At 46.8% G+C, this 24,519-nt stretch overlaps 1 protein-coding gene across 1 annotated transcript; it reads right to left on the reverse strand.

Annotated features, from left to right (window-relative positions):
* Positions 1–3,162: 3,162 nt before the first annotated feature.
* Positions 3,163–12,090, reverse strand: STUM (stum, mechanosensory transduction mediator homolog; the record flags this gene model as incomplete). The annotated part of the gene is made up of 3 exons (XM_010167593.1): positions 3,163–3,197; positions 6,142–6,150; positions 11,911–12,090. Coding segments are annotated over 3 exons (224 nt in total), but the record flags the coding sequence as incomplete, so codon positions are not given.
* Positions 12,091–24,519: the final 12,429 nt, after the last annotated feature.

Consider the following 24,519-nt stretch of genomic DNA (forward strand, 5'->3'; position numbering starts at 1 on the left):
AGGTAACCACACCTCCCTGTGGCACAGCGTCATGGGGGCATAACTGTGCTGCTTTTTCTCTTGAGCACTTCCAGCCCTGGCTTAGCAAGGTTCACCAACTGGTGCCTGTCTTCAAAAGAAACCGGATTCACCGCTGCCTGTGTTGTATGGCTTGTGTCTCTCTAAAAGTTGATGGTTTTTTTCATCTATCCTCCTTTAAAATTACAAATGAGCAGCTTTCCTGTCTACACCGTTATGGATCTTTGCTGTGGAGCAGCACAAAAAGCTGATCTCAGCACCCCCATTTAGATACAGGGTAGTTGCTAAATACCCATTTCTGGCTGGCCAGTGTAACAGTATGAGCCACTGTTTAGGGTGTGAGGCAAGAGAAATGCAGCCCGAGTTATTCCTGTGGTTCTGATTTGGAGTCTGGGGATTTAACCTTACTGCACACTGCTGTTTCTCAGCCATACAATCAGGGATAGCAATGTCTGTCTATCATCTACAGATGCAGGGGGTTACTGTTAATATTTGGCCAGGACCTGTGAAATATTGCTTTAAACTTAATCTGAAGAGTCTTCCACAAATCCATTTCATGCTGACTTGTTTCCTCTCCTCTTGCTAACCATGTGCCAAAGAGCCAGTTTAAACATATGTTTCCTATAGACTGTAGGCACTGTGCTCTGTGGGGCTTGTGCAGTTTTGCAGGCGTTGAGCTGAGCGTGTTGGCTCAGGCACACCGTGCTCAAACACCAGGCAGTGTTTGCACCCGCACAAAGGGAATGTCTGCAAAATACATTGCCCCAGCTGAAGTCTGGCTTGATAAATATATGATGAGTTGTTTGTGTAATCTGCATCCTTATTATATGTGTTACATTTGCTTTTCTGTGTAAGGCTGCTTAGATGAGAGGAACTGCTCGAGCAAGCAGTCTCCTGGCTGGCAGCAAAGGCTGGTGCTCCCAAGGCTCCTGACCTTCTGTCCTTTCTCCTGTTCAGACAGCCCAAAGCTTTTTATGGTGCACAATTGTTGAAGGATAGGGTGAAAAAAGTTTGTCATCAGCTCCAATGGATGGAGGATAGATAAACTGGATAAATTCACATGGTTTGAACAGGTCCTGACTCACCACAGGTTAGCTGGGACTATGGATTATACTTTATCATTAGCCCTGGAGAAGGACTTCATGAGCTGGGAGAGCAGAGAGGTGTTAGTGCCTGCTTTCCCCAGGCTGTGGGCTCACAGCAAAGTCGGGGCATTGGGCAGGTAGGAAACTTTAAGGTCCTGCATTAAACCTAGCAGATCTCCAGCTGTCAGGAGAGCACCTGGAGCTATGGGGAGGCTCAACCATGTTTCCTGCTGGTATAAACACTAAAGGAGCTTCCTACCCCACCAGCTCCCTGGGGGTATCATCGGCAGGCACCCTGCCCCACGCAGGGCTCTCCTCCACCCTCGGCAGGTGAATGTCCTGCTTAGTGTACCCCCACCAACCCTCTGAGGGTTAAACACACAGCACACAGGGAACAGCCGGGTGTTTCCAAACCAGCCAGGCATTTCTGCACTGTCTGTCTGCAGACGGTCAGACAAGGAGACACATGTGCTCAGGGGCACTTGCTGCTGTTTGACTTCTTGGCTTTCTTTGCAACAGGAGTTATTTTAACTGACGGGGTCTGCTCTGCAGAGAAAATGAAAACGTGCCTCAGAAGCAAACTGTCACACTAGGAGAGGGTGGGAGCTTGCAGGGCAGCGTGGTTTGTCACCCTCCCCTTGCCCACTGGCTGCCTCTCTGCAGGAGCGATGGGCTGGAAGCAGGGCTCAGCTCTGTCACGCCCGGGTAGCTCCCAGTTTTGGCAGCGGGTTTGTGTGAAGCTCCTCTCGCTGGGAGAACCCTCCCCAGGCCAGAGCAGCAGCCTGGGTTTGCCCTCCTTCTCAGGGCTCCTCCCACCGCCTTTTTGGAGTGGGGAAGCAGCCAGGCACTGCCACTGTGTCCCCTCAGCTGAGCTCCTCTCCCCCTGCTGAAGTACCAGCCAGGATCAGAGGGATCACTCCGCCTGGATGCCCAGTTTAGCTCTGTGCAGTGTGTGTTTAAGCCATGAAAACATAGCCCTACCCCATTTGGCCATGGGCCTTCCAACCACAACCGCTACCGAGCGCCTGGTTAGCACCAGGTCACAATCCTCAAGCTTTGGGCACTTACCCCAGGGAAGCGGAGCGGGGACACGGCTTCAGCCAGGAGCGCACGCTGTGCTGTGAGGGGATCCATTTCCAAAGCACGGAGACAATGCCAGCAAATCCCTTTCAGGGCAAGGGGAGGAAAAGTCTCTTTTTTTTTTTTTTTGGCTCCCCCAGTATTGTTTTACACTAGAAGCTTTTGACAGCAGGTGAATGCGCCCACCACACTAGAGACGAGGTGCTGGGGGGCACCAGTCCTTTGCTAGATAAAGTGTCCCCAGGGGCTGGTGGGAGGTCTGGTCTTCGTGTGGTGCCAGTGGATGGAAGCAGGGGACAGGCCCAGTCAGTTCAGCAGTACAATACGATTTACAGCAAGCACGTTTCTCAAGACATCTGCAAGGACAGAGCTTCACTGAGCATCGTATATACACAGATGGCAGAGGAGGCTGGGCTGAGCCCTCCGCTACTGCAAAGCAGTCAAGGATGGACTCTCAGGGTCGGGGTGGGGGAGGAAGTACCACTGGTTTGCTGTTACATACTGTACATATATCTATTAATAGCTCCTTGGCATTTGATGTTCACAGCCGGTTTCCTTTAATGGTGAGCGTAAAAAGGAGGCAGAACGTCTTCACCTACTTCCCCCTGGGAGGAGAGAGAAAACAGCATCTCCCGCTCCCCTGGCTCAGCTGCCTGCCCAGGTGCCACCTTCGCCAGGGTTGTCTCCTTCTCCCAGTACTCTCCTCCTCCTCATCGGCCGCCCACCATGTGCTGGCTGGGGCCAGTCCTAACCCACGCCGTGCTTGCCCCATCTCCGCTGCTCAACGGGATCAGTGCAAGTTTCCGTCAGCTGCTCTGCACCTCCGTTCCGCTGGACGGGCAGGTGAACCAGGTTCAAACAGAAGGAAACAAAACAAAAGGAAGAAGAAGAAAGACAAAGGGTAATGAGAAGGTCCGTGGCTCACAGCTGCCAAAGGAAATCTGTCGCCGTGTTTCTCTGACCATACTTGTCCCAGCCACTACAGCTGCTGTGGAATCCCCTGTTCCTTGTAGCCTGTGAGGAGGGAGGGGAAGGGAACATGATTAGTGATAATTCCTAACGAGGACCTTTGGCGAGGCTCTAGCGAGCCACGAGCCTGGCTTACCCAGAGTGGCAAACCACATGGGAGAACAGGAGGGGCTGCCCCGGGGCAGGCTCAGCCTGGCAAGCCGCCCTACCTTGCTTTAGCCCCGTGCAGCCATGGGGTGCGACCCCCTTCCTGGGCACGGCGATGCGGCTGCTGGCCTTGCCGCTGCGGTGCCTGCCAGCCACTGGCCCCAGCATGGGCAGAGGCACTTCTTCTTGAAGGGGTTATAAAGGCACAGTAGGTACTGGCAGCCACCAGTTCCAGTGCAGCCCAAGAACCTAAAACCTTCATGGAAATAGTGTATTTTTCTACCTAAATTATTCTGTATCGGAGCGTGTTTTTCTGCAGTGTGGGGGAAATGTATACTTCTATTTCTGCTTATATACTGCTCCAGAGACACCACTGTTCCCAGTCACTGAGCTGGCAGCTTACTGGCCGTGCGTCTGATACACTCACATCTCGACTTGTGATCTACATCTGAACATCATCCTTCCAGAGGACTGCCACGTAGGAGGAGGCTGGTTTCCTCTATCTACCTTTTAGTTCCTGTGCTGGCTTTTTGCTAACAGAGCTCTCCAGCAGCAACCAATTTTCACTGCAGTTTGCAGAGGTGAACAAATATCTCTTGAAGGAGAAGGGGGATGCCTTTAAACACAGGTGATGTGTTAGAATTCAAACACAGACCTCGGGATGCCTCCATGGGCCCTTTCCCTGATGATATTTCCCCTGCCTTGCTATGCACTTGCTTTGCTCCAGCCCAGCAGAATTCCAGGTGCTTTTGTTGGGACACAGCAGCCATCTGGCTGGAGGACTGGAGAAAACTGAGATTTCCAGCAGCAAAACCAATTACACTGGGAAACTGCCTGGATCCCTCTTCCTCCATCCCTTCTCCTCTTCCCCCAGCCATGGGGTCTAATACCATGCCCAACCAAGGCAGCACAGCCCTCAGCAGGGCTCTGTGTTGGCTCATGCTTGACACCAGGGCTGTGCTGTGTTGCAGCCACATGGCTGCTGCAAGGGCTAAAGCAGCCTGTCCTGCTGCTTGTCACAGCTCCTCGGGGACTGGGACCCCACTTCATTTGCTATCCCCTATGTAGTGGTTGAGAGGAGGCTGTAAATCCCATAGGGGAGAGCTCCTTCCCCCAGGGAGCTAGGGCAAGGAAGGGCACAGGAGAGCACCCACAGCTCTTGTGCTGCCAACGAATAACGAGAAAAATACTGGGGTTTTTTTAACACTTTCCAAGGTGGTGGCAATGACTGCACCAGAAGCTTTACCTGCTTTCTTTTTAAGAGAAGCTGGAATTGTTATTACAATAGTATCAATGTAAAGGCTCTCCTTTTTAAAAAGGCAAACCAACCACCCTTGCCTGTACTGCCTGCAATAGTGAAGATCTTTCAACTAGAAACCTTTTAAAAATCAGGAGGTTTTTTCCTTTGTTTAAATAATGTAAGTAGCCTGTCATTTTTATATTTTGAATTTCAAATGAGTCTGAAATTTCACATCTTCAGAAGAGTGCTTAGCTTTTCAAACACTTTTCCATTGATGCTTTTTAATATTTCTTTCCAACCCTTATGTCAAGCTTTTGTAAGTCCCTTAAAAAAGCTGAACACAAAACACCAGCAGGTGCCACAGCCCCTATCTTTAAGGGACTTTTTGCTGAACTAAGAATTTGCCCTAGCAAGTGAACTTTGCTGTACTTTGGAAAAATCCATGCATTCATCCAGCATTGGCAGTCTGGATCTCCTGCAGCTAAATGAGCATAAGGAACAGAGGAGGCGATTAACGACACTTACCAGCACGTAACGTATTACCCTGCATGGCATTGCTGCCCATCGTGTGCAGCTGAACAGAAAGACTCTCACGTCTTCCAAACAGCTTTTTCTAGGGGGAAAAATGATGATTTCTTACGCATTTGTGTTCTAAGTATGAGTCAGCTCTGAAGGCAAGATGAGCTGGATGGAAACCTGTAATATGGGCTTGTCTACAGCATCGGTTTAATTTGTTTAGGGAGCACAGTAAAATAAAAAAACCCCCAACCAACTGCATGGACCAGAGAGTTGGGTATGCCATAAATCCTTAGTTAAAGTAAGCAAGCTAGGTTATGCTTACAGTAACTTGCTTGCGTAGCTATGCCTTCTATTAAGATATAATAGAAATCCTTCTAGTCCTGCTATTGGTTTTGAAGCTAGCTGGAAGGCAGTTACAGTGGCTGAGCCTGTAACTCTCTTTAACTGACCAAAGTAAGCCAAAAGATGACCTGTCCTATGCTAAACTTATTTATTAAAATATTTCAGACTTAACTTATGAAATAGTTTGTATATGAAAATAATGATTGCCTTTCTTGCATAGGAATAGCTGTTCTGTATGAAGCAGCTTTACGTTAGTACACCCGCAATGCAGTTAAGGTGCAGTTCTGTAAAGCAGACAGCTCTGGGGTCAAAATTAAATTTCTCTGAGTATCTGTGCACAAAATCACTTAATCGAGTTTGACTGAAATTGCAGTTCTTTTGTAAACCATTGTGAGTAAGGTTCAGGCAAAAAGAAACCAGTCTGTGCACAGGTATCCTACCAGGACTGGGTTTATGCAGAGGGTGGTCTCGGGATGCTCTCGAGGCTGAAACGGGTCCCTGCCCAGCTCTGAGGGTGCCCTTGGAGCAGCCTGGGGGCATTTCAATGCTGGGTGGCCACAGGACAGACACAGAGACGGGTGGACACACACACACGTATAGGCACAGGGCTGGACTCGAGCTGGGAGTGGGCAGCACCAGCCAAAGTGAATCCCAAATGGCTTGTCCCAGCCGAGCACTTGCTGCTCTCCATGGGGAGCTGCCATGGGGCACGAGGAGGAGGAAGAACAGAAACAAACTTACCTTGTGAAACTTTGATGGTGAACAAAAGGAGGCAAAGGAACATGAAAGAAAGAGAGAGGGAGAAATGTAACTGTAGACGATATATCCAAAAAACACGGACAACCAGAAAAGAACAAATAAATTCGGGCTGCAGAGTAAACAGAGAACAGCTGCTCTACCATCAGACGTTCACACCAGGGCTAAACATTAGTTAAAATCCTAGTACTTGAAGTGGATTCTTTCATTTGGGGCTCTTGTTTAAAGAGGATGGGGGAATCCTCTGTTGCTTTCCAGCTTACCAGCCCTGAGCCGGACAGGCTGGATGGTCTAACACCTCTGAGCAATGCTTCCACAATGCTCCCACAAACGCTTTCCTCCGTGACACTGCTATGTCATGGGTTTGACTGAAGGGGAACCACTGAAGGAAGGTGGCAAACAAGATGTTAGGGTGTACTGGATGGCACGTGGCATGCTGGTCAGGCCTAAGAGCTGGGAACACTACACCTGACAGCTTTTTGGCAGTTTTGCTGCTGCGTTTGCTTGTTCCTGCAGATAACTTGTACCCATGGTGTGGATCAGCCTGACTGGGTGCTGCAAACTCTGATGGTATTTATCATTCCTACAATATTTTAAGAACTTACCCTACCACAGCATTTGGTAGGAAACTGCACAAAAAGGGTATTTTAACTACTTTCCTCAGACACAGTTTGGGGAATGGCTCTACTTAGATTTTAAAAAACCACGATGGATCTAAGGGGACAATTTGTCCTCAGAATTTCCTTCATCTCATGAAGGGTTACCAGCTGGTTTTATGATGTTGTTCTCTTCCGAGTCTCTCAAGTGCTCTCTGCTCCCTTTCCTTCCCAGGGCAGCTGTGTTACCTGCGCTAGCAGGGGCCCTGCAGAGAAGAGAGGCTCGGTGATGCTTTCCAAATTCCCTCAGAGCCCAAGCATACAATAACTGTGCAATCATCTGCCACTGCTTCTGGCAAGGTCTGAGCACTGTCATTAGCAAAGGGGTGACAAGTGGACACCGCAATTACAGGTAATTTCTGACTACTGTCTGGCAACCAGTCCCTGAGTCTCAGGTGCCTGAGAAGCAGGGGCTGCAGCAGAAGTCCACATCCTGTGAAACCAAAAGTGACAATGCCTTTGCTCCGTCATAGGCGCAGCCACACAAGTTGTTAATGCAGAGGCCAGAAGCTGAGCGAGGGCTTCCTTCAGAAACCAGGCTCGACTTCTTGGTTGAGTTCATTAGAGGCAAAACAATGCTCTGATATATAGTTCCTGACTTCTGTCCCCTGTGCCAGCTCAGCGTGGTGGTACTATATTGGTTTCTGTGGCATTTATGTCAAGAAACAGCACAAATCCTTCTATAATGAGCTCTGAGCAGCTAGGGAGTTACTGGAAAGGCCGTTCCTCTGTGTTCATTCTGCACAACGCAGCTAATGAAGACATGTGCTGCGTGGGCTGGGCACAAGGTGTGCCTTTAGCAGAGGGAAACTTGCCCAGAAAGCCTTAGGAGGCTCATTTTCCAGTTGGCCTTGGCCAGCCCATCAGCTCTGTTTTGTCTCAGCTTCGTGCCTCATCCCCACAGCCGTGACAAGGGGTTCGAGGAGAGCAGAGTGCAGCCGTGTTGCCCAGCCACCAAGGGCAGCTGCATATCTGCAGCAGCAAGAGGAGAGTCCAGCTGATTATGTTTTTTTGCAAAAGAATTAAGTCCTTCCTTTTAATCTACCTTTGCCTTCAGACAGCAGGTAAAGTGAAGGACGGTTCCCAAAGCCATATGGCAGCTTAAAGAAAATATCTGTGGTGTTTAACGGGGCCAGCTGGCAATTCATTTGAATTAGCAGAGAAAATGCCCCATGACATTGTGCTGCCAAAAGTAATTAAGTGTGACAGCAAAACTGCATTCAATTAATCTTCCTTCTGGGATATATCCAGCTAAAGGACATCTTACAGGAGATGAGGGCTGGACAGGACCCCTCGAGGTCAGGTGGTCTCTTCCCATGTCCCACCTTGCTCCTGACAGATGTGGGTCTACCTGCTCTTGGGGTCTTCCAGTGACTGACAGGGCAGATCCTGCCATGCCACCTCTTCAGCATTTTGACTTTACTGGAGGGAAAACATCTAATTTCCACACAGATCTTTCCTGCTTTTACTTAAGTCTGTCTTAAGCTAAACTGCTGCCCTCTCACGTTTACTAGCCTGTTGAACTTCATTGCCTGCTGTCTCATGGTTTTCTGGACTCTCTCCAGGTTGTCCACATGTAGTACAGCCTCCAAAGCTGGCCACAAGCCTCGCTGCAGACTTACATGTGCTGAGAAAGGTGAGGGGGACAGGTAACGTCCTACAGGCTCTGCTCCTACCTGCCTGGGCAGTTTGTTCCTTCCACAGCAATGTACTCCTGAGCAGCTTGTGACTCACTGCAGCCACCACATCCTCCTCTGAAAAACAAGCTGTTCCCTAGTGTGTATTTATGCAGTTGATTAATCCTTCCTTAGTGTCTTGGGCTTGTCTCTACTGAGTTTTTTTTTTCCAGACCATTTCTTCGATTTGCTTGGATCCGGACGCTGCCCACCCTGTACCTGCCACCCTTGCAGCCGCCAGTGGTGCAGGGCTGGAAAGCCCCTTCTCCAGTCCATCATCAAGCTATGAATGAAAATACTGAATAGAGTTGGACTTGGAAGGCACCTTTCAACACACATCTCCTTATATCTTTCCTATTCAGGATAATGCATTTAGAGAACAGTTGTCAAGTGCATTTTCACCCAGGCCACGTCTCCCTGGCTTGCTGATGGGAACGGTGTGTGAGACGGTGTCAGCGCCTGAAAGTCAGGAGGGATGGCTGACTGCCGCCACCACTCACAAAATGAATCTCTCTGCCACAGAAGGGAAGCAAGCCAGTCTGACACAGCTTGCTCTGGACAAACCCAGGCTGACTTGGTTTCTTTTTATTTTCTAAATGCATGCAAGTCACTTATTTGATTACTTCTTCCAGGAATTGAAGTATATCTGATTGGCCTATAATTCTTCTTTTCTCCTTGTTAAAGACAGTATGACATTATCCCCAAAGCTCTCCCCTCGGAGCAGGCTTTCCCTTTTAACGGCTGAGAGTTAGCACTAGAAGATGAAAAACTGCAACAAGCCTCCCTACTTCCCATCCAGCTTTCTACCAGCTAATGGTCAGGCAGGCCCTGATCCAGGGAGCGAGGGACTCGGTCCTCAGGGAACACCAGAGTTGAGTCCCCAAGCCCTGGCTGCTTCCCACCCCTCTCCTCACTGCTACCACCTACCAGCTTGGACACCACCACTTATACCCAGTCTCTAGCCCATCAAAATCGTATGGCACCCTCACAGGGACGCATGGAATGGGCCATTTCAAGGTGAGGAAGACTAGAGGTGGGCAGTAGTTTTGTATTTTTTTATCTATTTCCCACCTGTGTGCAGATTCAAGTTGCAACAGTGCACAATTTCTGTCCAGTGCTTGGAAGAGTTTGTTTGCACACAAACAAAACCCAACCAAAGCAAGCTGTTTCCTGGCAGTGTTTTTAAATGAAATGTTTTGTTTCTAGCATTTGAAACATTGCTTCCTTTTTAAGTTATTACTTTTTGGGGTTTTTTTTCTGAACATGAAAACAAAATGTGAAAAAACAAACCATTTTGGGTCTGACAGGGCTGTTTGATCCAGCTGGGAGCAATTAATCACTTTTGTTCTATGTTTTGATTGAAAAATTAGTTTTTTTTCTTTTATTCTCCACCAACTAAGAGCTGCTTCATTTAGCCATTATTTTCTCTGCATGGTAAGTAAACTTAAAACCCAGCTATTCAATGAGACAGCAAGAAACTGCCAAGGGCTGCAACTTGTCGGATGCTATATAGCTGGTTAACATCAAACACGTTGACTCCTCTTACCCTTCTCTCCTGCCACCAGAGGGGCTAGGATGAAATACTGTCACTGTGGTCAGGGACCTCTTGCCCTGAGCATCCCCAGCGTGTGCTGCTCACCCACACTCTGCCTCCCAAACTGGTGGGGTCTGGCCAGGTGCGGGGAACAGCTTCAGGGTTGTATGGTTTTCCCCAGCAACCAAACTGGAAAACCATTAAGACCCAGGACTCCCTCCTGAACCCGAGCCCCAGCCCCTCTACCCAGAGGACATACATGAACAGGACTATGGAAAAGCAAGTCATGGTTTCAACTGCAGCTCTTTATCTGGACAAGCGTTCTGCTGCCTCTCCCCACAACTGCAGAACTGGGTCCTGCCAGGCAGAGAGCTGCACATGGAGGCTGCCCAGCAGAGGAATAGCAGAAGAGCGTATGATTATGAACACACGATTATGAGATTACACACAAATTGGGCAGGTTCTTAAAGACATATCACAGATGTACACCAATTCACAATTTATCCTCAGAAATAACTTTGCCTACCCCTGCTCTGTTGGTACATCTAAAAGGAAACGTGGTAAGTGGTTTGCAGGAAAAAACAAAGGGCAGTGCTGCCTTCATCTCGAGGAAAGCGTTTTGCCTCGCTTATGTTCAAGTTTTTAATATCGATTGTTTGCTCTGCATGGGGATTGCCCTTAGCCTGTAAATTGAAAGTGGCTCACGAATTAGTAGGTGGTTTCGTGAGAGGGTTTAACCCCTGGGTTTGGCAGCTGAAGATGTGCACTGGTTTCCTGCTGGTTTTTTTCAATTTCATTCATTTCATTTTTAGGCAGGTGCCTGGCAATTTCCTCTCTCCTCTTCTGTCATACAGCCACAGATGTCATCAGCGGAGATGACAAAGTGGAGCCCCTTTCACACCAAAGAGCAAACGTTGCTGGTAAGATGTTCTCTGGGAGAAGCCTTGCTGTGAGAACTGCCTGCCCTGCCAGCCTGAAGGATCTCAGACCTGTTTGTTTTGGGGCAATGCCCACCAACCTCTGCCAGCCTTTGGAAAGGGAGTAGGGTCTTGGGGATGCAGTCAGCACCCTGAGTTGTAGGCTGCTTATGGTTTTGAAGGTGAGGCGAGCCTGTCACCTTCAATCTCTGTGATATAATACAGATATGATATAACTTGTATACCAGTAAAAGTCTTTAGCAGATAAAATTACAGAGCCGATATTCTAGATTGGTAATATATACTAACTGGGTATGTTGAAAAAAAGATTCCTCTCTTCTTCCCCTAGACTACTGTTTTGAAGGTTCCTTAAAGGGTGTAGGGGAGATCCTTCTAGGAGTAGCTAAACAGTCCTGCTCAGCCTGAGAACTTGTTGTGAAACATGAAAAAAAGCCTTTGGGTAAATGTACTCTGGGGAGGAAGGGGAGGGTCCAGGAGCATCCTGAGGGCTTTTCTGGGGAGAGGTGGCCCTGCATGCTCCCTGGGAGCAGAACCAGCCTCACAGGAAGGTCTCACTAACCAGAGAGATGCAGCCAGAGTCATGAGGGAGAAAAGGCTTTTTTGTTGAAACACATACGTGGATGTGACCAGGGCAGAAGGGGCTCCAGACAGCAGAGTTCACAGTGCTGGGGGGCTTCACCCCTTCCTGCACTTTCCATTTTATAAAGGGGAAAGGAAGATCTTAACCCATGTGGTGGGATGGGAGGTTCTTCCAGATGTGACGCAGGGCCCATCCCAACTGCCTCCCAGCAATTCCTCTGCCTACTGTGTTTCTCATGGACTTGCAGACCCATCCTGTGGCTCTACTTCCCTACAGTGCAGTCTGATGGCTTGCAGGGGCATTAGCTGGGACCCAGCAACACGGCCATGGAGAGGAGAAGTCGGGAGGGGAGTGAGTGTGCTGTACTTACTTGCGAGAATGACCATGTCCATCCCCCAAAATATACTCATAATCCAGCCAACCATCACAATCGCCGTCAGGATCTGAATCAGAGCAGCAGCAATGTTCAGCCAGAAGACACAACACATGTGCCTGTCAGGGAGGTCAGTCCGGGCTCCGCACAGCACGGTGAAAGCGGATACAAATGTTCCTAGGGAGAGAGTAGCAACAGAATGTCCAGTGAAAGCCAAGGCTTCATGCCAGATTCCTTTCCTTAGACCCACTTCTTACAGCATTGCACTTCTTGTGCTCCCACTGCAGTGCTGAAAAGCTGGAAACACTTTACAGGAGGACAAATGGAGGCACAGCCACACCTCACTTGAACTGTTTCCCATTGAATTACACGGATACTTATGCTTGAAAACCAGGACAGAAAAAACACTCTCTGGGTTTTGGCTCCTTTCCCCCTACCCAACAGTAACCACTTATGCACTGTAGGCTGTTTACAAGGGAGTGCTGCGTGTCTGTGGAAATACCAGTCTACCTTTTTTCTGCCTGGTGGCTCTCTTTTGGGGAGAACATTTAACACACACAAACTCTAAAAGGGAAAATTTCACCCAGAGTTAGAACAGGACTGGCTCTAGAAAGCTATATGAGTCTGGCAGCCTGTTGCTATTGACAAACACTGCTCTAGAAGGAGCACACAAAGAAAAAAAAAAGGGGGTGCTAATGTGGCACTGCATCTTCGCACAATGCTTTCCTCAGTCACAAGTTGTTGCCTGAGAGCATGTTCTAACAAAGCAGAAGCAGCTAAATCAGCACTGGAGCCAAGCAACCTGGTGTTGCAGCCCTTGGCTCTGCTTGAGACCAGCTTACAAAACTTGCAAACACCCTGCAGACTTCCTAACACAATTCAGATGCAGGATCTTGTTGATGTATGAAAGTTAAAGCTGGAGAAAACAAAAACAAGCAAACAAAAAAACCCCTACACCACGGCACAACTACACTGCCTTTACAAAGATTCTTCCTGAATTTACCAGACTGGACAAGCCTGATCATTTATTCGCAGCAGATGTCCTGGGCCCATGGTTGGCTGAAACCTGCAGTTCAGGGAAGCCTTGTCTGTCCCACAACCAACCTGCAGAAATATATAGCATGGGCAAAGAGGAGAAGAAACTGTTTCTGACCTCTATAATGCACAAGCTGTTGGCCAGGAGATTCAGTTGCATGATCTAAGTATGCATTTCAACACCTCTTATAATTATGAATTGTCTTTGGGTTGTTTTTTTTTTTAATATAAATTCAGCATTGCTAAGGTAGGTACAAAGGTGTAATGTGGATTTTAATGGATAATGTAGTTCTGTGAAATGCTTTCTTTAATTAATGTCTTAAATTAAAAATCCCACAGCATGATGTCCAGTGGATTCTACAAAAATTGGTCTTTTTTCTATCAAAGGATGGAAGCCTGCAAACACTCTGTAAGGTGTGAATGAATGAATTCATCTTCAGTGCACACAGTGCCTTGTTGAACTCAGGGGAAGGAGGGACTCCCTTGGTGTGACTGAAAACAGGGAGGAAACCCTCAGTTTACACCCTTCCAGAAGACTTCACCAGACAGAGAGAGCAGAAGGATCTGCTTAGGAGGAAACTACCGTTTTGTCCTGCACAGCCAGGGTGGTGGAAGAGAGAATCTCTCCCATTGCTGCCTCTTCTTCAGTAGGTCATGAGGATAACAGGCAGTTAAGATGCTGAAATGCTGGGGAAGGCTGGCTACAGCCTATTTTTAATCTCACCATCCTCTTGCAGGCTTCAACTCCAGCATCTTCCTAACACTCCACCAGCTCCTAAAACCCTGCTCATCTTCCTGCCGCTGGCTCGATCTGATTTCACACTCCCACCCGCTCCCTTTGCTGCACGTGAAGCTGGGCAGGGAGCGGCACGGCGGTGGAGGGGAGTGGGTGAGGGCTGCTGGGGTGGTGGGAGGCAGCCCTGTGGCAGAGCATCGCTGCAGGGAGAGGGACAGCACCTTCTCCTGGGTGAGAAACCCACCCTGGGCTTCATCCTCTGACTGTTTGGCTTTCACAGGCAGGGTTTCATCCCCTTATCCACCAAAAGAAAAGGGTCTGCACAGAGGAAAAGGGGAAATCATTTTAATCCCAAAGGATGTTGTATAAATCTCCCCATTGCTTGTTAAAAGAAAGGCTGTGATTTGCTCTGGGGCTTTGTCTTCCATTTCTTTTGTGTCGTCCATGTGGGACTACATGAGATCTCTGCCCTGCTTCATCGATCTTGTACTTCCTTTATAGTGTCACCAAAGCAGAAGAAGCCTGGAATATTCCCCCATGCTTCCTGAAACTGTTCTCTGCAGAGTTACACCACAGCACTCTCTGAGATTAAATATGGATTGAGGCAAGATCAGAAACTGGGTGTTTACATTTTCCCATCAGGATGAGAAATCCTGCCAAATGGAAATGCATGTCTCTCCTTAAAATGAAAATGAAAATCTTCACCTCCTGCCTTACCTTTAACTCTTCCAAGATGCGTTACAAAAAAGGTCACAAGTGAGCAATAATTCTTAAGCTACGGGTTCAAATCCTTCCAGTGAAGCTTTTAAGATTTTTACATCATTACAGTGAGATGCTGAATTAGCTAATTAATCCCCTAAACACCACAGTGACTAAGCTAATGTCTAGTCCCATTCAGAAGGGAATAAAGCAGACAAAGCAGTTAAGTGTCCCTCTCTGGACAGGGAACTGACACAGAAACTAGGATTAAAATCTCATTAATTTTGGCTTCTAATTCCCTCTTCAGGCCACTTGCCTACTCACAGGAGCCAATTCATTTTCCAGTGTCAGTGCATTTTCTTTATTAATTATGGTTAGTTAATCTTTGAGAGGTTGTTGGCATTTTTAAATACAAGACCTGAGACATGTCAGCAGACAGAAGATGGAAGGATTTTTCCTCTGGTTCAGATATGCTTTAAAATGTGAAGCAAGAGAATCTTAAATGCACTTGTCAAGGTAGATGATTTCCCCTTAAGAAGCCATCGTAGTTACACATTGCCGAATATGGAAGTGTTTGCCTCTGGAAGTGGAGAGGAGGAGGAGGAAGGCAAGCAAACAAGCTGTATCTGTGAATACTGCCTGGCTGTGTCAGAGCTGTGGCACCGAACCACGTCCCTTCCTGACCAGGCATTCAGATGCTTGAATACCTATAGCGGAGCAATTGTAAACCCAGTACACAAACTGCGGCTGGGATGATCTTGGCCAAATAAATCAGCTGTCCAAAAACATCTCAGGCTGTGAGTATAACCAGCAATCACAAACTGCTAACTTTGTGTGCAGGTGTAAACTAAAACCCCCCACAGCTATGCCAGTATAACATCAGTAAATTATATGAAGCATATCTCCCCAATGAAAAATACCCCCAAACACAGTGAAATCTGGGATTATTCTAAATTGCGAATTAATACAGCCTCTACAGGGACAGCAGGGAGGTGGTGGAGAGAAGATGTCCTATGCTACCTAAGGAGTCTGTTAGTTCAGCCTGACGGGGCATCAGGGCCCACCTCAGACACCTGTCCAAGCCATACAGCCCCCTGGCACCCAGAGCCAGCAAGAACCAGGGGCTGGGCAGAGGGATTGGTGGGAGCTGAGGTTTTTCTTTCTGGAGCAGCTGGGAGTGAAGGCACCATGTGCAGCAAGGCTGGGAGGGGATGGAAAGCCAAGCTTGCTCTTTCAACTCATCTCTTCTCACTTAGGGCAGTGTCAGCTGGCTGGGGCACCCACACAGTATTGGGCAAGGAAAGAGAGCCCATGGAGCCTGTGGTTGCTTTGCTGTCAGCAGAATCAGGGTATTTTTAGACTACACCAGTAAATATGGAAGGTTTTTCGTTTTCAACAGTTTAACCCATTGAACATGAATGGGCTGGGCTATCTGTAGGACAATACCGTAAAGGGAGAGACAAATGAAAAGGTTTTTGCCCTTTTGCCCTCTCCTCTCTGGTCCATCCTCATGCAGAATACAGTCCCGTCTCCAGTTCACACTGGTACCCTGGAAGCCACGGCCTTCCCCAGAGCATAACCTGCTGGTTCCTGACCTCACGGGGTACACCAAAATATTATGAGAAGAATAGTTTTGGTTTTTTCTCTTTGAGGAAAAAATCACACCTTAGAGAGAGCTCTCTTGGCTTATTACTGTTTGAGCAGTGACTGCATTATGGAATATCTTAAGCTGCATGGGATAAGTTTTTCTCTCCTGATTTTGCAAGAAAGCCTGGGTCACTCTTCTGGGGTGGAGGAAGACATGAGGTCAAGCCCACAGCCTGTCCTGAGCACAGTGTCCTCCATGCTATCTGAGTTCAGCAGTGACTGCATTATGGAATATCTTAAGCTGCATGGGATAAGTTTTTCTCTCCTGATTTTGCAAGAAAGCCTGTCCTGGGCACTCCTGCAGGAGCTTCATCCAGACATGGAGCTTGGCATGTTTCATGTGGAGGTGAGCAAACTTCTGATAGCACCTTCCCAGGTTGGAGCCATGGTGCAAATCAGAGGGAGACAAGACACCAGTGGCCACAGCGTAAGTAATTTCAGCACACAGACAACTTGTCAGTGGACTTCCCACTGACTACCAGATATCTGAAACTTCACAACAGAAAGCATCTCTGCTGCGAGGAAATAACATCTGACGAGCTATCCTGTTACAGGTGGAGGAAGAGCAGAAGCCCACATTACTGCAGTCAGGAGCAGTAGGTGGAGCAGCTGTTTGTTGGTCAGGGTCCCTAGCCTACAAAAACCTGGAGCCAGGGAGGGGCTGGGAAACACCCCTTCCTCTTTCCACAAGCCTAGAGATCATTTAAGATGTTCTCCTATAGCACTGGGGAAAATAAGGCAGCAGACTTGTGCCTTTTTTCCTGCTCCTAGAGGGGGAAAAATGGGACCATGTCATGATTCAGGAGCTGAAGCACAGCTGCAGGTAAGCACGGACAAAGATGGAAGGAAGAGGGGAATGAAATTTGAAGTGTCTGTGGGAGTAAGGAAGGCTGTTGGATTGATGGTGGGAGATGTAGTTGATGAGTGTGTATTTTGTGGGGATGAGATGTTCCTGTGTAGCTGTATTGTGTCAGGGAGTGCTCTGTGTGGGGATATGTCTGAGGTGTCTTTGAATTTTTTAAGTAAAATGATTATTAGCTGTCATTAAACAGTGCTGGCAGGTATATGAGGCAGATGTTATGGATGTGCTGAAAATTCATGAGATGTGCTGGTTCTTACTTGCTTGAGTCAGAACAACTGCGTTAGAAGGGTAATAAAGATTGCACTTGTTTCCTTGGTATTACAGTGAGTGTAGTATCTATTGGTCAAGACATCCTTGGCTCCTAAGTGTCACGAACTTGTTTTTATACTCTAGTTTGAGCTGTAAGGAGTTGTTTCAGTTGTGGAGGCCTCTCACTGTTGGTATCAATCCGTATGCTAAGTTGTAGTCCTTTGGGTTATGAGGAGGGAAAAAGAATTACTAAAACTTGCCCAAGAAAGGGCTATAGCAGTGTCTGCTGATGCTGAAAACCCTTCCCCTCTGCTTAGGTGGGTAGAGCTGGGCTGTGGAAAGGACACTATTAACAACACAATAAAATGAAGCTGCAAAGCATTCATGCTTAGGCTAACTATCTGCTGAAGCTTCCTAAAGCAGAGACTTGTTTACGTCTTTGCTTGAGAAAACAGATGCAAAGTAAAACTTCCTGGAAATGTTTTGGCCAGTGCAAGTCCTCACCAATGTCCCCTGTTTCCACCTAGCTGGAACTCACAAGGGCTTTGGCTGCATCAGAGAGAACCTGTCAGTGCAGGTGTTATCACCTAAACCCTCTGAGAAAAGAGTGCTTTCTTTCCAAGCTGATAGCAGCTCTCTAGACAGAGAAGGCTGGTCCAGAAGAGCATTTGATGTGCCTATGTGTGACCTAACATGGCTTTGGCAGCTTGTGAGTGCAGGGTTTTGTCAGGGTCTTCACTGCATCCCTTCTTCCCATGGCCTGCTCAGAGATATGTGATTGTGGGCAGGGGGCATGCAGTGAATCTCTCTGGTTTGCCATGAAAGCAGAGGTGTGGCAGGCTGGAGGGTGTCCTCCTGAGGAAGCTAACCATTCTCTAGTACCTGGGGCCTGGCTCTGTGGCCAGATGTGCCCCTTGTCCCTTTGCCAGGAGGTGTGTTCCTACCCAGTTTCCTCAGAGGCACTCAATGCAAGCAACAGAAGATGCAAAGCCACTTGCCATTCAGCCCCCTTTGAAAACAGGTGCACCCAAGCGCAACTGCACTCCTGAGGCAGATCATCCAGCCGAAGTGCCTGTGGCCTTCTTGCACCAAGCAGCTTGGGAGCACTGAAGAATTCACGCTGCTGCTATGGGTTGGGGCCAGTGCTTAGCCCAGAGTATGGGAGAATGTCATTTACATGGCTGTTCTTTGCCTGCGAGTGGGTGCTGGACTTGTTTCTCTGGAATTATAAAGAACATAGAGATGGCAAGGCTGCAACATGAGGCTGTAACATCAGCAAGGTTTAAGTGTCTTGCTCAAGAGAACATGCAACCTGAGTGTCAGTGGCATCCCCTACACTGTTCCCCTTGTAGTTAATTTCAGCCATGGAAATAAGCCAGGACTTGGTGCAATTACCTGGTTTTCTTCTAGAAATAATGGTGGTTTAGACCAACATCTTAAAAGTCTGTGGTTTAGGCTAATGTTTGATTAAACAGCTATTGGCAAGCTTTCTTCCTCTTTCCAATATCCATACAGACTAAAGCCTACCCCGGCCAAATACAGTGCAAGAGGGCTAGGGTGGATAGGTGGCTTTAGCAATTTTGAGAGGGAAGAAGAGCAGGAGCAGTAGACAGCTTAGAAAACAGGAGGTTTGCTTGGTCCCAGGCAGCACCTCTTGGAATAAAAAATCTGAATCCCATGTGCACAGGTCAGGTGGAACAAGCCCTGCTGCAATGGAAGAACATCACGGATGTGCAGATACCTGGCAGCAAAGTGACCACCTGCCAATGGCAGGTCTCATGGACACCAGTGCTGGCAAAAACAGTGGGAGCCAAAGGGTCGGAGAGGGAGAAGAGAAAGGGAAGGAGGAGAGAGTGGAGAAACGTGACAGAACCAAGATGTTGCCATGGAGAGTAGCTCATGAATTTTCCTCCATGGCCTGCTATTAAAAATGCTTTGTTTAGCTTCTGCCAGCACGTTGTTTTTATTTTCCCCTTCCGTATCGGAAGGATGCTTAAAGTGAATTCTGGCTCTGTCCAGTCCTTTTGGCCTCACTACAGACAAAAATATACAGTTGCTTGACAAGTGAGAGCTGGCACTTGCAATTCTTGTCTTCACTGAATTTGTTCCAACTCCCAAGCCTGCAGAAGGCAAGCTGTATATAGGATTAGTTTTCTGGTTTCCCTGTGTACATGAAAAAATGTCCAGCATGTCCCAAAGCATTTTTATTCCCATGACTGATCACAACTGCTTCAGTACATCACTGTAGCTCCAGCACTGAGCTCTGCATCTGTTTGTTATTAGTAGGTTTGTGTCATGTGGTCAGAACAGATTTAACAGTGTTTATATAGCATCTACAGAAGACGGCCTACATGCAAGGAAGATAGCGCTGCCTTTGCATCAAAAATTAGATTTTTCTCATATTTAATGCTTTAGAAAAAGTTAACTCTTGTGAAAATGCAGAGGTTTTTAACACAAACTCCAAAACTTGACTGCAACAAACTTTAACAGACTTCCAAGGCTAAAAATACACAGCGAAATCTTAAATTACATGGGGGGGGGAGCTGCATGAAGGTGAAGTGACTTACTAATGCTTTAATTATACACAGAGCAATTGGCATTATTTTTACTCTGCAGCGTTGCAATGTTTTGAACGCTTAAAAGCAGCCACCCATAAATAGTGAGATTGCAGTACAGCTTGTTCCACTGCCAGACATTCCACAGTCCTTGGGTGAAGTTTTCCAATCCAGTCCTATGGTTTAATTCTGTTGACTTGATGTTTAAAATTAAGGGTGTGCTTGAAGTATTTAAGATTGGAGAATTTCTGCAGAACAGTGATGCAGGGCCCCACTGCACCCCATGGTGGTGGAGCAGACCTCAGAATTCTTCCAGGACTCGCTGTTGCTGAATTATTTTTGCAAGTTGTACCTGTCTGACTTTCAAACTAATTTTTTCCCATCTTGTATAGAAGATGTGGTCCCAGAACTGTCACTGACATTTTGCATCATGCTTAATAATAGTATGAAACACTGGGGGGAACTCGTAATTTCCCAGAAGTAAAGGGGGAGGGAAATATTGCTACACAGAAATCTAGACATGGGAAATGGGAAGGATGCACCAAACAACACCTTCCACCTACAGTCAATGAAAATTGATTGCTTAAGAGAAGCCCATTTACACCAGAAGTGTCATCTTTTGCCATGCTTCCATGATAATGGGCCACAGTGAGAAATTATTTGCCCCTTATTACAGTATCTTAGCTGACACTCAGGCCAACTCTGAACACAACAGCAATCTGTTGCTTACTCCTAGCTTCTTCCCAATATAACACAGGTACCTTACTAACAGACCTCTTCCTTCTCAACCTTCTTCTGGCTCCTGTTTGGGTTATTCAAGAATTCCTGCCTGTCCAAGTTGCACCACAGCTATACACCCATCCTGCTGACTGTGGTGGTACAGAGAGATGTTTTGCTGGACGTAAAGAAGTCATCCTTCAGTCTAGCAGCCTGAGCTCTGCATAGACTAATCTAGCTTGCTTCTTGCCTACAGCTAGACTGACTTGCTTAAAGCTGATACAGTTCCCCAGTAGTACTCTGCAGTTTGTGAGGTAGAGTTTTGCTATGAAGCAGACCACGAGCTGTCTCTGTGTTACAGACAGAGAACAAAGACCCAGGGAGGGCAAATGACATGTCCCTTGCTCTGCTGCTAGCAGAGGCGCTGCTATGAAAAGAATCAAGACACTGCAGCCTTGCTTCTGCTCAATGCTTACTTTTTTCTTTGCTAATGGAATGAGGAAAGAATTTTAATTAATTTGCATCGTTATTAAGTATGCCAGCATTGAGAGAAATAATGTAATTGGCTTCCAATTATAACAACAAACATAAGGGAGAACAAAAGGCATGACCACCATTTACAGCATAGGGCACTTTGTTATGAGCTCATCTGCCCTAAGTGGATGCATTCCTTCTGCTCTGTAATTTTATCAGCAACTTAAAAGCTCTGTTTCATGGAAACAGCTCTACTTGCTGGTTTCTCCCTGCTGTCTCCTGCCATGCAGAACTGTCCATATTCGTACTGTCTACTATTAAACCAGGTGCTTATTCCACCTCACGCTCCCCCTCTTCCCACCAGCTACCCAGGAACACCAGCTTGGGTGCTTTGCCATGGTTCTCCTCATCCCAGGTTGCTCTGCACCCACTTGCTGCAGGAGCTTGGGGTCCAAGTGACAGAGGAACCAAGGAGACAGAAACAACCTTCCACTAAAATATCTTTTATTTTTAGACTAAAATCCTATTTCACAACTCTCAAGCACCTCCAGAAATCAATTTTCCATTTTCTTGAGGTACATCCAGAAACAAATTTTGAGCCATTTGATTTTATGCTATTGATATTGAAATAATTTGGATATGGCTGTTCATCCAAATTTTACAAACCTGGAATCTTCAAGAGCAGAATGTCTGGAGAGAGCCCCTCCTCATTTCAGAGTGGCCATGAAACCACCTGTAAGGAAAGCTTTTTGGTTTTCTGATACCCTTGATTCCTAAAGGCCCCTGGAAACAGAGCTGCATTGACAGTGGAAAAAAAATGAGGAAAAGGCTATGGTTTCTCAAGAGTTTTTACAAAGGCTCTTGCCAATTATACAGTGATAAACCAGAGTTTATTCTTAATTATCTGTATGAGGGAAAGCTCTTTCTTGTTGGGGACAGCACGAGGCAGGCAAGCGTAACCCACCAGTCTCAACTTCTGTGCTAGAGTAAGGGTTCAGAATGGTACTCAGGGTTTTATTGGGTGAAGACAGATCAAGTGCTCACTTGTTTTCCTGCCTCTGCCCTCCCACAGGTTAATTAAGTGCCATTAGTGCCCTTCTCAGGGTGCTCTAATAAAAAAAGGCCAAGGGAAGCATAGGGGTCTCTCTCCTGCCCTGTCTGAGTTCAGCAGAGCAGCCACAGCTCCAGGTGAGGTCTTCAGCTGGGCTGCCTCCTCCTCTGTCCTTCTGATCACTGCCTTGCAACTAATTTAGCCCTTTGAAGCTACCTAACCACATTTGCTCTGCTCATGAAAGGGGAGATTAACTACTTCTAAGATTTGCTGAGCAGTGAATCTGAGCTTGCTGCGATACCCTGGAGTCCTTAACTATGAAGACAAATCATGTTAATTAGGGACTACCAAGACACAGGACAGAATTAATCTTATTAGAAAGTTAGATGGGGATGCAGAGCAATTAGAGGTTTTGCTACAGATCAAGACAGCTGAAATGGAAGTGTAATAAAGTGCACTAGCCTCCAAAATCACCTTGAAGTATAAGCTATCTTTTAAGTAGTATAGGAATGTAAAACAAAACTGTGACATAAATGTTCAGAGATCCACAGTGATAAGTGTGCAGGAGACTATCAAAAATACCTTTTTTTAAATCCAGAAAACTCGTTGCCTGCATTTTATGAGCCAAAGCATCTAAAGGGGACATGACAGAGTTGTACTCTGTAGCCTGGAGGTGCAGTGCTGCACCCAGGGGTCTGGAATGTGATTTGAGAGACCAGAATTCAGTCCTGGCTTTTCAGCTGCTTGCTAAATAATTCTGAAGCTGTATCTTTATTCTTGTAGTGCTGGAAGAACATTATTTAGGGGTTAACACCACTACTCTCATGTGTCTCTTCCATTTAGATAGTCCTTGTCCCAGGAAACTTACCTACCATCTTTCATGCACCTAACATGAGGGGGTTATATCCCTGTTGCTCTGTTCAGTGCTTTCTTCAGCTACTGTAAGTTAAATAGTGACCAGATCTTGCTTTAACAGACTGTTTTCACAAAAGCACTGTTCTTTCTTACGTGAAAGGTAAAGCACTTCACCTAATAATGCCACTGCAGAGTTGCTGTTTTACTCAGGTACATAACAGGTGAAATATTTAGGAGATGATGCTTTAGGCTTGAAGTTTGGCTTTGGCACCTTCAGGTGCCAAACAAAAATCTCATTCCGTGATAGTTTTCCTAATGGAGAATATAAAGCTGTCTTATCCAATTCAGCAAAACCATAGGGAACATTTTCTGCAGCTTAACTTTTGTCCATTTTAACTGAAATTTCCCGCACTAACATCCCTGAAAGCAGATTCAAACATGACCGGTTCTGTAGAAGAGCAGTGTGGTATGAGGAGGACAAGAATTCACACAGAGCTTTGCTGCAACTAACCCACACTCTCTTTGGGGAGGGTGGGTACTGTAATTGTAGAGGTGAAGCACACAGCCAGAGTGAGCCTCTGTGCATGACCTGCTGTCTACAGTCTTGTCTCTATGGGGAAGATGGGGAGAAGACCTGGAGTCTTACAGAGCCTTTTGGCTCTCCATGGAAAGGCTCCAGGCAGAGCAACAAAAGCAAGTCTTTGTTGGCAGCAGAGAAATGAGCTGTGGTACCTTATGCCTGATATCACCCCAGAGCAGGCTCCATAAATAGAGCAGGCTGGAGTGACCTATGACTTTACAGATTCTGTGAATATGAGCACCAGCCAAGACAAATTAACTCAGCCCAGCTCTAGCATAGTTTTCTAAAAAGATGATTTCTTATTAGGGTGGAGAAAATGTGGAGATTATGGAGGCTGCTGCACTGTATCTGCATCAGCAGGTATCCCATGATATTGTGGACAAGGACCTGAGGAACCTGCTCTAGTTTAATGCACTTGGAGGAAGGACTAGATGACCTACAGAAGCCTCTTCCAGCCTCAGCTATTCTATGATATTTCAGTAACCTTAACTACTCTATGCAAGGCTTAGCTGATCTATCTCAGTTTCTTTTCCCAGAGCCATATCCTTCTGCCACTACATGATAACAGCTCTTGAACACAGGTCCCTTCATGATTTTTCAATTTACTTTTGAAGACCTGTTCTGGCTCTTAAACATCAGATGCAATTACTCTCACAGCAATCAGTACACCTGAGCAGAAAGCGTGCTTATGAGTTGCTGATCATGTTAAAATAGGTGATCTTCAAGTCAATAGTCCCTTGACTTTGACATTGGCCCCCTGAGCACATGCATGCTCATATCAAACAGCTTAGCCAGCCTCTGAGAGGAGCTGCCTTTGTACCAAGGGGAAATAGCATTTCTTCTATCTTTAGAAAGTCTTCTTTCTTTAAAAGTAAGAAATATCAACTTGGATAAAATCATAATTCCTGCAGGGTCTAGTCCTTTTTTGTCTGAAAGTAAAGCTAAGGGACACACCACAGCTTAGCTGAGCAGGTCAGAAACATAGACAAATACTGGGTCCTGTTCAGGAGCTGGGTTATCCACAAACAGTTAATGCCACCTGTGTCCAGCAAGGCCTGGGCCTCTTGCACAGACATGCAAGTGGTCTTGTGGTATTTTACCTGGGGTCTTTTAATCTGAACAGCCCCTACACACCTCTGTCTCTAG

This window comes from Antrostomus carolinensis, unplaced genomic scaffold (genome assembly GCF_000700745.2).
Source record: "Antrostomus carolinensis isolate BGI_N321 unplaced genomic scaffold, ASM70074v2 scaffold8535, whole genome shotgun sequence".
NCBI classification, from domain to species: domain Eukaryota; kingdom Metazoa; phylum Chordata; class Aves; order Caprimulgiformes; family Caprimulgidae; genus Antrostomus; species Antrostomus carolinensis.